The sequence below is a fragment of the Trematomus bernacchii genome, unplaced genomic scaffold (genome assembly GCF_902827165.1).
Source record: "Trematomus bernacchii unplaced genomic scaffold, fTreBer1.1, whole genome shotgun sequence".
NCBI classification, from domain to species: Eukaryota; Metazoa; Chordata; class Actinopteri; order Perciformes; family Nototheniidae; genus Trematomus; species Trematomus bernacchii.
Genome location: NW_022987567.1, coordinates 7,206,112 through 7,219,473, shown reverse-complemented (window position 1 = coordinate 7,219,473; position 13,362 = coordinate 7,206,112). Strand labels below are relative to the sequence as shown.

Below are 13,362 nucleotides of genomic sequence, written 5' to 3'. Positions count from 1 at the left end.
TGTCATAGTCTTTGTTTGCTTTGCTTTTACATTATTAAAAATGGTGCAGTAAAACAAATATCACAGTAGATCTCACCTGTTGTTTTCCCAAGGGACGTCACCGTAAGAAGTCGTGGGGCTTTCCTTCCTTTTTAACTGAAGAGGGTGATTTCTCTCAATATTCTATTTTATTCAACGGAGAAGCCTGGTACACATTCAATGTCTTGAGTGTTGTGTAAACAGTAATGTATAGTAATACTGATTGTGCACATGACCTAATAGTCTTAGTTTCAGCTTTGCTTAATGGGACGTGAAGGTCTCCATGCTAAAAATATCCAAGCCCCAAAATAAATGGTGTTTTATAATGTCCTTATTGTGCCGTATGGAATATGTATTTGATCATAGCAATTCTACACGATGAGCTGCCAGATCTTAAGCTTGCCATAGCCCTACAACTGTCAGACACAATTACATTATTTATTTATTCCTCCTCTATCCAATAGCTCAGCACAAGGCTTCTTCTAGTCTGTGGTGTTAATGGTTATTTGTCTCCAGTGTGTTATTTGGTTTTAATTCAGGAACAATTGCTTCACATCAAGTTAATCACAATAGTGTATACCCTATGTGTAAATATAATAGTTTATGTCTGAATAATTGAAATAAATAGTCTTGTTTCTATTACCAGCTGCAGTTTCCTCAGATCACTGCCTTGAACAAGCTGCCCTCTGGTGGTCTTTAGCATTATAACCCAGGTTTGTCAGATAGTAATTTGATAGTAACATATGGACTAGGCATCATAGAGGTCACCTCACATGTGACCTCAGGTGGTCCACAGCTCCGATGGTCCTCTCAGGTTATATAAGGTCTGCGGTAAAGAGGATTATGTGTGATGTGTGTGAGTGATGATAATGTTCTTTCAGAGGACACATTACTGATGCTTCACCAGTGTGTGTTTGCAGATGGCAGAAAAGACTGACATTCATATTGACAGAGGATTTAGAAGCAGGTTCAGTTTTGTACAGCTTAAATCATAATGTTGTCCATCATACTGTATCTATAACATATTAGAGAAGTGTACATAACAATGGGGTATTGATTAACAACAGAGTATGCTGGGATAAGTCCCTGTAGGAATGATGCATAAGCTGCAGAAAAAAGCAGGAAGTGGTGCAGTAAAGCTGTGGATGCAGAGTCCTGTCACACAATTAGCACGTGAGACTGAAACCATACCATGCATGGGTATTGTTTTGTAGGACATATTTTAATCACAAGTGTATTGAACATTTTGCAGGGTTTTATCGTCTACTTTCATTGTGCAGAGTGTTTGCAGGGTGGCCATAGTATCCATTACAAAGGACGCTGAGCCCAGCAGTCTTTCACTGGCATGGCCTACATTTGGCACGCACGCACGCACGCACGCACGCACGCACGCACGCACGCACACACACGCGCACACACAGTGACAGCCTGAGGAAGTTCAAAGATGTATTGATTGTGAAATCGAAGGTGGTGCACGCAAGGATGTAGGACTGATGGAGGTCAGAGAATACAACAGTGACAGAATCTGAGGCTCCATCCAGTCACACACACACACACACACACACACACACACACACACACACACACACACACACACACACACACACACACACACACACACAGACCTTTTTTTGTATACAAAAACGCTTAATTTATTTATATCTTCCATATTTACTTCAAGTAGGTAGTTTAGTGTGAAAAATAATTACATTTTTAGCACCAATGCTCTTTAAATATTGCCTAAATCTCCAATATGTTTATGAAATCTGAACTCTAGTCAAAGTCGGCTTCAGAGCCAGACTGACCTGCCCTTTTTGAATTTTGAACTCTGTTTTTATGCTTATGTAAAATGCCATTTTTGTTTTGTCTGAGAGGGGCTGACAGAAAGATAGAGACCCCGGTGATCCATATCAACCCTTGAATATATGAGCTATACGTACCTTGGTTTAAAATGAACAGCATCAGGAAGTTTCATCATGGCACTGGATGCACTGAAGGAAAAATGCTTGAAGGGCGCCGAATGCAATCAAAAGAAAAGATCTTGTAATTTACAAATTCCAATTAATACTTGGTATCGTTATCCAGCCCTTTAAGCTGTATGGTAGTGAAGTATTAGCTCCACTCAGTCTTCATAGCTTTACCTGCTGGAACAAACATCAGGCAGAATCTCTACATGCAGAATTCTGCAGACACATTTTACGCGTTCACAGAAAAACACAAAGAAAAATGAATAGAGAAGAATTAGGCAGAAAGCCAGTTATAATTAATGTTCAAAGGAGAGCACTCATTTGTAACCCCCTTTAATCCAGAACCCCAAATCCAAAACCCTCCAAAGCCAAGAGCTCAGCCCAGAAATAAATCCCCAATGTCAGCTGCCCCCTCTCACTGTGACACGGTGACACTTTAACACAATGTGAAGAAAGACCATTTGAAGAGAATAAACTCAAAGCTAGAAGAATAGATTAAAAACGAGATTATAAAAAGGCATTTAATCTCTCGGTCACGGATAGAAATATGAGACGGATCATAAATCAAGAACAGGCTCAGTGACAGCAAACTGGAAGACAAAGGAAATCCTGGAAATAGTAAGAAAACAGAATATATGTGCTCACTGTTTGACAGAGCTGCACTTCATCCTAAAATGTTAAACACTCAATCAAATAAAGAACATTAACTCTGTAGTCCCAGGTCTCGTAGAACGTAACACGCTCTTAAAATGTTAAATACTTCTATCTACTGATCTGGAGAAAGACATGTCTCATATTGGACGGACTGAAGAACAGACAGCAGCGCCCAGAGTTCCCATTCCATTTATTAGATATGTTTTATAAATAGACACACTCAGACACATATGTAAAGTATAAAAAATACAAGAGTTGAGGGTTTCTAGACATTTTAGTGAGGTCTCTTCTCCGTTGCTTTAAACACCTCATTTTAAACTTGTATGACTGACAAAAAGGGAAAATTCATTTATTTTTTCTTACACAGCATAGTAGTTTCACTTTCACAAGTCCATTCATCGAGCAAGTTACTATCATCAATGGCATGTTAAATGAGATAGAAAACAGTCACATGCAGCCAGCACCTGTAGCACATCAGTCACATCTCAGTGAAACAGATTCTCAAATATATATGTACTTCAAGTTTCACTGCTCTTACAAATTATCAGGATATCACAAGGGAAGAAGTTGAAATGGAGAACAATGGTTAATGACCGGGAGAAAACAGCTTATTTAAACTTTACTGAGGAGTTATTTTACTAATGCTTCTTCATGTCTTCCAGATATGTTGTCATTTGTAAATGGGCTCAAAGCATTTTTTTAAACATTTGGATATTAGCATACATTATTTTTCCAACTTTGGGTTACTTAAAGGTAGGGTAGGTAAGAATGGAGAAACCAGCTCGAGTGCGCTAGAATTTGAAAAGTACACAACCGGAAAAAATCTGCCACTTCCTTACAGAGCCCCTCCTCCAACACACACGAACGCGCACATGACCAATGAGGGCACGAGATAAGTTTGTGCCCCGATGGAAGGCTGACAGGCAGGTAGGCCATCCAGTTACTTTAGCCGGGCCGGCTCAGATGATTGGTCGTACTTTTTACAGTATTACGGCTTCCACAGATGACATTTTTGTATGTATTTATTGTCAAAGCATTTAAGATATTCATTGCTATCGGGATGTTAAGAGCATTCCATGGAATATAATAACAAGTGTTTCTGAAGTGAATTACCTACCCCACCTTTAACGTAACCACGGTTCTTTGACAACAGAGTAAAGTGTTTACTATGGGGGATCGCTTTTTATTGATCCCCGATAGTGAAACACTCATCAAAGAACTGTAAGATTCAAGCCCTCATCGGTGTGCTGGAAGGAAATAAGGGATTGAGGACGCTACCAAAACAAAATTAAGAAATGTATTGTGTCTTTAGATGAGGCAACACGGCTAAGTTTCATTTATAAATCTTTCTAAAACGTCTGCAACCAATGAGAAATGCACAGGTTCTCATTTGCTAAACCCAAAAAGGACATTAGAAATCACACGTCATAAACCTAGTGCAGCACAAATACACAACTAATGTCTTTTTCAAGCATTTATGCACCATATAGCTACTGGGCCAAATCTGGCTCACCTTGTTCTAAGGACAATAACTCCTTTTGCTAATTCATATATTTTTTATTTGTAAACATATCTAAAAAATACAACTCGTCATAACATCAGTGTTATAGGAAATTGCAGGATCTCTTATTTTTGTAACTCTCACTATTCACAGTGTTTAAAACTGAACACAGGCCAACACCTACTGTGTGGCTGAACTGGCACCATTTCAGTTTCCTTTGTGGAGGTTTCTCTCAAGTCCAGCAGCGCTCCAGTGATCCTGCAGAGCAGAACCACAGAACCACTGAGTTTAGCGTGAACTCTCCAGAGTACGCCGTTAAAGTCAAACGTTCACTTTTTAGTATAGTACTTCTACTTAAGCGACAATAAGATTTCGTGCCTGTTTTTTTTTCAAGTTGCACAACTGTTTTTTTCAGTTTTCATTATTTTCTTATGATTTATGTCGCCACCAACACTTGATCTCAATTTTAGCAAAACTTTCTTTACAGATGTGTATAATATTATGTCATATAACAGAAACAACTCATTCTACAGGAATCTGGTACTTAAGTCATGAAGCAACTTTGCATAGAAAGTATTTACGTGGCTAAGAAATAACGTTTAATATTTTCTGCATGATATACCATTAAAGTTGCATATGAAAAATAGTCATGTTATACTCACACACAGAAACGGACTCATATAAAGAGGGTAAGATTGAAAACATACAGTTGTTGCTAATAATTATCAAAATGAAATACCATGTCAGCAGGTAACCCCTACTAATGGGAATGTGTTGTAACAGTAAATGACCGGGATACAGATCAATAACATGTGGTGGATAAAAAAGATGTACTTGGTAAAAAGATTAAAATAAATAATGTTCGGTACTCATTCTGCACCTGACAGGAAATATTCTGAAAAAGAATAATACTGACCAAGGAGACATGAATATATATCATTTTGATAACAAAATACTTATTTACAAACGTTTGTAATTGGATTGATATATAAATATGTGTAACAATATATATGTATTTCTATACATATATATTTACAACAAAAGGTGCACTTAAATGATATCATCGAGGAGATGCGGGGTGCCCACCCAGTCCAATGTCCGCGGCTCAGAGGCAGCCATTATCATGCACATGAACTGTTTACCGGTCCTCTTATCAATCGGATAAATGGTCGTGGGTGTGAACCTTCTGTTATTTTCCACAAACTCACAGAGCTGTTGATACACCTGTGGGAATTCATGGCGTAGGAAAACCCCTCTGATCCTTAACTCCCGTTGTATATTTATAAAACAGATTTCCCTAGCCTTCCTGCCTTCCTCTCCCTCTTTGTCGATATCCGCTGTTCCAGGAGGTGGAGTGAGGATCAGCGTTTCCATGTCCGTCTCTTTCTTGTGAACCTTTCTCTCAGGGCTAAAGGAAGCCAGGGCTACCTTTGCATATTTTCTGACGGTTGGAGCTTCGTTCCTTGGTGATGGCCCCTCGGGCATTTGGTCACCAACGGCAATGGATACATTCAAGATGAAACATTCGTTAGGGTCGTACTCTTTCCCAGCTTCCTGAAGCTCCTTACAGTACTCCCCTAGGTTGTCCTTGAAGCTTTCGAGCTCTCGGAGGGATAGGTATGTAGGAGACATCGGTAGAGTATCCAGGCCATACTGCAGGAAGTTACTTGACGATGCAGGATTTGGAAAACCAAGGAAAAGAACTCCTCTACCTCGTGAAAGGTAGCCCACTTTGGCAATACGGGAGAAGGCTTTGTGGACTTCAACAGTCTCCCGGCAGTGTTTGATGATGTGACGACATATGCTTCCCATTCTTCCATACAGGCAGTTTGCTTTATGAATGTCCCAGTCTTCCCTGCGACAATTACGAGAGCAGTAGTAGGTGTAGCAGCTGTGGCAGGATTTGAAATACAGGCAAGCATTGAAGAGGGTCTCTGTCCTCCTGCATTTGTTATTAGAGCACATCATTGTGTCATCCTCATCTGGGCTCTGATCTGGGGAGCACTCATCTGCACTCTTCATAGCATCACTGCCCCCGATGTCATGGAAAGAATCAGGATTAATTCTTATTGACGTCGGCTGCTTGTCAAGAGGAGGTGGTTCACCTGTAAATGCCCTCGAGCTCTTTCTGGACAGAGATACTGCTTCCTCCTCATCAATTAACTTCTTTAATTGATCAAGAATGTCCTCACTTGCCCTTCTACTTGGTGGCTTGTAATCAGTCACAAGATCTGCCAGAAGCTCATCAAGTTGTTCAAGGCTTTGTTGTAGTGAGGCATTGTCGTGTGTCTTCTCTTTGGTTGAGCTTTCAAAGTCACGCTGACACAGTCCTGGATCTTCTGTGCTTCTGGAGTCAAGAACGTCCCTACTGGCAGACCGTCCTTCAGCCTTATTAAGTTTCCCCGGTCGCATGTCATTATCAGTGATTGTTATCTCAGGAGTTACAAACCAGAGTTTACTAGTACTGCCCTTTGATGTCTCGGTTGGGCTTTTGTCAACGAGTGAGTTATCAGACATGGATAAGGCCGCATAACGTCTTGGAGAACTGGAAAGATTGACGACCACGGGTTGCGGTTTTGTCCCCGGTGGCTGCTGCAGGCTTCCTGGAGTCAAGAAGATCATCATAGCTTTGACCCCGCTGTACAGGAATAGGTTGTTCTCGCTCTACACGAGGGTCGAGAATATTGTCCCATGACCTTGAGTACGATTTTGATTCCGTGCCAATTCTTGGAGGTTCTACACATGGGTTGGCGTACCAGGGTGCCGGCGCAGGCTCTGGACGGACTCTGGTTGGAGTGACTTGAGATACATACGAGGCAGGGTTGGTGGAATAACCAGAAGCATCTGAGCCGTACCAGTCCTCTGTTTGTGCCTGAATCACTCGAGCATGTCTTCGGCCCTCGGTGTAATACGCCCTTGCTGGGACATGGTGCTCTGGGGGCATTGCGTACATGTCGCTGGAATAATAAAACCTTGGTGGAGCTGTCTGGATTTGATAAGACCTTGGATCATCCCCATAAAATATTCTTGCTGGAGGTGTCTGTATGATGTATGGCCCTGGTTCATTGGGTGCGTAGGGTTTGGGATACCCGGACTGCACAGAGTATTGATAGGGTTCCATCTCAGGGTAATAGGGTCTTGTTGCTACAGCGTGCACCATTCGAGTCCTTGGGTCTTGCACATATTGCACTTTTGTAGTATTTGTTTGTCCAGGTGTGTAACGTTCGTCATGAAAGCGAGAACTTGGCTGAGGTGGAGCAGAAGCGACATATCTCCCTGGGTCATCTGCATAAAATAACTTGGTTGGCACATTAGGACTTGAATGAGCTCTGCGTTCCCTACCATAGTATTCACCTGACGAAGTCGTTCTTTGCAAGGGACTCTCCATGGGTTGTAAGTAACTATTGGGCATGCTGCGGGAATATTGATAAGCTTGCCTACCCTCTCGACCTAACGAATCAGTCGGAGTTGTTGTTCTCGAGTAAGAGAAATGGCGTGGCACAGTCATACTCCTACTCCCCCCCACTGTGGTGCCTCTGCCAGGGTATGTCCACATGAGGTGTAGCTTGTTTCCGTCCAGAATGATGTAGCGCTGCATCATCTGGTTTAATGTCCACCCGGCACCTGACATGAGGGCTAGTTGCTGGTTTATCAATCCCTCCGCCCTCAGGATTATCAGCAGCATAGTGAGATGAGTACCTACTACTGTCACCCATTTGTGGCTTGCAATTTAATGGGATGGACGTCATGCATATGAGCCCTAGTTGCTGCATGGGACGACTCCCGGCGCGGCGATACTTCTGGCCTCAAGCGGAGAATCTCTTGAAGCCCTTTCGGACTCCCTGCCCTTCCTCCCCGAAGAGGAGGGACACTTCAAAAGACACAGGGGTGAGACTGGTCTGGACCCGAGGGGCACTTCTTGACCTGGTCCTTCTCTTTTGTTCAGGGACAATGACTTCACTGGGCATATCTGCAGCCAATGGTTGAGGAGGTAGCCTATGGCTGAAAATGTCCGGAGCAGAGAAGCGGTATCTCTGCTGACGGCCCAAGGCAACATCTGGGTTGGCCGCATGCCTGTCAGCATTCTTGTAAGGGGACTCCATTGAGTTTTGATTTTGGGTACTCCAATGACTTATAGTCAAAGGTACGGCAGTGCCTCCTATTGACTTTGCTCTTACTGTCCTCCAGTGTGTAGTTTATAGAATCACATTGTTTGGAGGGTTGCAAGGACTTGTAGTGGTGTAGAAAGGGATCACTTTAATATATCGATGCACAGTTGATACCAGTAAGTCAGGAGGGTCTGTGCGTGTCATCTTAAAGGGACTGCTCTAGTTTCCTCCATCAAGACGTGATGTTTCCTGGCGAGATAAACAAATAATTCGTATTAGTGACATTCATTCAGGCAATACACATATATTCCACTAACTATGCATTGAGAAGAAAGACGAGGCAGGATAGATTTCTTGTTATCAAGTTAGTCTCTAGACTCAACTTGGCAGAAATGTAAAAAAAAACTTTATTGTTTAATAATGTATGATTACACATTGAAGCAAAAGAGATGTGTTGCCAACATACTCGAAGGATTTCCTGCTTGCTGTTACATTTACGAGGGAATGTGTAAAATAAACGTTCTGGTGAAGCTTAAGCAAGAACAGCCAGGGCTTCGATCCTTGTGTTTCATCTAAAGTCGTTGATATTAAATAATAATTCTCCCCAAGTGTTCAGGACTATACAGAAGCATTCATGAATTTCAACAAAATCCTATGAAACAGTGATTTATCCACAGCACAGCCCATAATCTGCTCGCTTCTCTGTTTTGTGCAAGGGTCAAGTAGTAAGTATAACATAAAACAATAATTCAAGAAAAACAATTGGGGGTCTGTTACTCATAAAAGTTTGATCTGATCTGATTCATAGGAAGATTTGTAAAAGGGATAAAGCAAATGAAAGAGAGTGCTATTACAAAGATGACAGCGTTATTATATTCTATTTCATTTGATTTACTTGCACTATTATCTGTTTTATTGTGTTTTGCTCTGTTGGAGGAGCCTGTGACCTCAGATTGTCATTGATATAACTACACTGTAGCTATGCACACATGGCAATAAAAGCCTTGAATACTTGAGTTACATTAAAAGACTACATAATAGACACAAACCCAATCTGCTGCCACCTGTGTGAGACCCCCAGAGGAGAAGGAGCTGACCCAGAACGGTGGAGCAGACGCTCAGACCGGAGCAGATGGAGGATAATTATCATGTTAACATGGCTAATGTCTTCATACGCTCCTGCAGCCCAGAGCGGAGTGCAAATGTCCTCTTAACGGAGTGCAACTGTCAGAGTGCATTAACAGTTCAGGCAAGGTCATGTTCTCATAAAACTACACATCTTTCTCCAGTTCATCAAGACTGTAACACTACCAACACAGGGAGAATACATGGATATATATACAATACTCAAACCTGCACACTAATATCAAACTTAACTGTTATAGCTTCTATCTATCTATCTATCTATCTATCTATCCATCTATCTATCTATCTATCTATCTATCTATCTATCTATCTATCTCTATCTATCTATCTATCTATCTATCTATCTATCTATCTATATCTATCTATCTATCTATCTATCTATCTATCTATCTCTATCTATCTATCTATCTATCTATCTATCTATCTATCTATCTATCTATCTATCTATCCATCTATCTATCTATCTATCTATCTATCTATCTATCTATCCACCATCCATCCATCCATCCATCATCTATCTATCTATCTATCTATCTATCTATCTATCTCTCTATCTATCTATCTATCTATCTATCTATCTATCTATCTATCTATCTATCTATCTATCTATCTATCTATCTATCTATCTATCTCTATCTATCTATCTATCTATCTATCTATCTATCTATCTATCTATCTATCTATCAAACAGTAACAACACATGACATATTGGGTATTCCATGTGTCTGTAAATTAAAAGATTGAAAATAACATTTAGAAATAACCCTGGGTTTCATTGTTAAAGCATCTCTTTCATTTGAACGCGGCCTGTGATTGGCTGACTCCTCTCAGCAGCAGATGTCTGCACAGAGTGGTGCTTCTCGGCCTTCACACTCTGTCTGTCAGCTCGCCTGTAATATATTTAATTTCTATATAAGGTTATCTAAGGCGAGGCATTCTTCTAATCAGTAATAGGTCTTAAAGGGTTTTATCTCATATCATTTATTCAACAGTTTTAATAGCAACATTTCCTTTACGTTGGTCTAACAACAACATGAATAAATAAAAAAGGGAACTCTTTAATGCTTCAAACTGATCTCCGGTTGAACACAGTCTAGAGTAGTGGCTTTCACTTCTCCACTGGGATGTAGTGGTGTTACTTCTGGTCAGCGATCATAGTAAGCACTGCATTGTGGGTATTTTCTATGGAGCTGAAGTCCCGATGGACTGCAACACTGCACCATTGGCACTAAACACCCTAGAAAACGTCTCTCCGGGCAGAACTAATTCATCCTCTCCAGAGCTCCCCTCCCCCAACATCCCCATCCAACACTTTACCCTCTGACTCCCAAATTTAATTCATCTCCATGAACACTTTGAGGGGGGGCGCTGCTCCACATCTGGAAGTGTGCCACATTGAATGGATTAGGGAATTGGGAGTATTTGGGAAAGTTGTGCTGATGTTTTTATTCTCATTGCTCAACATGAAAATAAAGCCTGAGATCTGCAGTCGAACATCTCAAGGTTTTATATCACAATGACAGGAGTGCAAAGGTAAATATTTTTGGGTCATGACATGGCTATCATTTCTCAATAGTAGAAGAGAAACGTATACGTTTTTCTTGTTGTTATTTAATTAGTTTTTACTGCACTGCTAGTGTACAGTTTTATTATTATGCTGCTTTGTTTGTTGTGTCTTTGTAACTCTGGCACAACAATTTCATTCGGGATGAATAAAGTCCGATCTTATCTTATCTCAATATATCAATACCAAATTCAATACTGCGGCAAAAACCTAAAACATCAACTAAAAGTAATGACAGAGCTTAAAATTCATATCCTCATTTTCTCAATATGATTGAAAACACATTGAAAAGAGGCCATAAAACAACCAGAGTGAATTATTGTACCATATTCATACATTTTAATATCCTCTCTACACATTTAAATCTTGCATGTCACTGCTGCTTATAACAGAATCAACCTTGTGAGCAAAACTGTATTTGTTGAGTTGATTCTCGAGAGATGTTTCCTCTCGTCAGCAGCGATGCAGAGTATGTCAAGGGCTTTTATTGAAAGGTAAGAATGGAGAAGAGTGAGTGGGAGCAGTAAGAGTTTTCCATCCTGAAACCTGCTGTGGTTATTACTGCATGACCTTCAGAGTATGGGCGCGCCTCACACAACGCTGCTGCAGTACTTTAGTGTCATATTTCCCTCTTTGAGTCTGGCTATAGTCGACGACAGCGCTTGTATTCATAGCGAGAATATGAAAGAGAATCATGGCCATAAAGCCTGTGGCGACTGGCGAGTGTAAGCAGAGTGACGCCAAACTGACCCCGAACTGACGCCGAACTGACGCCGAACTGACGCCGAAATGACCCCGAACTGACGCCGAACTGACGCCGAACTGACCCGACTGACGCCGAAATGACCCCGAACTGACGCCGAACTGACGCCGAACTGACGCCGAACTGACATCGAACTGACGCCGAACTGACATCGAACTGACGCCGAACTGACGCCGAACTGACATCGAACTGACGCCGAACTGACGCCGAACTGACCCCGAACTGACGCGGAACTGACGCCGAACCGACCCCGAACCGACGCCGAACCGAAGCCGAACCGACGCCGAACCGAAGCCGAACCGACGCGGAACCGACCCCGAACCGAAGCCGAACCGAAGCCGAACCGACGCGGAACCGACGCGGAACCGACGCGGAACCGACCCCGAACCGACGCCGAACCGACGCAGAACCGACGCCGAACCGACCCCGAACCGACGCCGAACTGAAGCCGAACTGAAGCCGAACTGACGCCGAACTGACGCCGAACTGACGCCGAACTGAAGCCGAACTGAAGCCGAACTGACGCCAAACTGAAGCCAAACTGACACACTGCCCTGCATGTAACACTAGGAAACAGGTGTATCAGACAATATGCTGTAACACCTGGAGGAAGGTGTCCCATGGAGGTGTTTTAGGATGATGTATGCCAAAGAACACTGAGCAGTGAGGTCAGGAGAGAGGAAGGAGACACCATTTCCAGAGGTGGGAAGTAGTGGAGTACAAATACTACGTTTCTGTACTTAAGTAGATGTTTCTGGTATCAGTACTTTACTCCACTACTTATTTTTCGATGACTTTTACTTTGACTTCTTACATTTTAACACAAATACCTGTACTTTCTACTTCTTACATGTTGAACCAAATACCTGTACTTTCTACTTCTTACATGTTGAACACAAATACCTGTACTTTCTACTTCTTACATGTTGAACCAAATACCTGTACTTTCTACTTCTTACATGTTGAACCCAAATACCTGTACTTTCTACTTCTTACATGTTGAACCCAAATACCTGTACTTTCTACTTCTTACATGTTGAACCAAATACCTGTACTTTCTACTTCTTACATGTTGAACACAAATACCTGTACTTTCTACTTCTTACATGTTGAACACAAATACCTGTACTTTCTACTTCTTACATGTTGAACACAAATACCTGTACTTTCTACTTCTTACATGTTGAACCAAATACCTGTACTTTCTACTTCTTACATGTTGAACCAAATACCTGTACTTTCTACTTCTTACATGTTGAACAAATACCTGTACTTTCTACTTCTTACATGTTGAACCCAAATACCTGTACTTTCTACTTCTTACATGTTGAACCAAATACCTGTACTTTCTACTTCTTACATGTTGAACACAAATACCTGTACTTTCTACTTCTTACATGTTGAACACAAATACCTGTACTTTCTACTTCTCACATTTCCAAACAGGCTGGTTCCTTTAGTTTGAATGTGTGTTTGGTGGCGTGATCATTATTATTTAGAGTCATTGCGTGCCTATTGATTTGAACACGATCCGTGTATCCATCATTTCCTGGTCTTCTCTAAAGAAGAGGGACCAATGAAAACGTTGTCATGTTGCCGTTGTTCAGCATGGAAACATTCATTAGCTAACAATGACATTG

At 41.5% G+C, this 13,362-nt stretch overlaps 1 protein-coding gene across 1 annotated transcript in view; it reads right to left on the bottom strand.

The window, feature by feature from the left end:
- Positions 1–5,190: 5,190 nt before the first annotated feature.
- The window catches only part of LOC117478807 (apical junction component 1 homolog), a 14,549-nt gene continuing 6,377 nt past the window's right edge, over positions 5,191–13,362 (bottom strand). The window contains 8 exon segments of the mRNA XM_034125713.1: positions 5,191–6,717; positions 6,719–7,663; positions 7,665–7,862; positions 7,864–7,953; positions 7,955–8,005; positions 8,007–8,247; positions 8,249–8,381; positions 8,384–8,498. Coding sequence (XP_033981604.1) covers positions 5,191–6,717; positions 6,719–7,663; positions 7,665–7,862; positions 7,864–7,953; positions 7,955–8,005; positions 8,007–8,247; positions 8,249–8,381; positions 8,384–8,453 — 3,255 coding nt within the window. The 5' untranslated portion in view covers positions 8,454–8,498.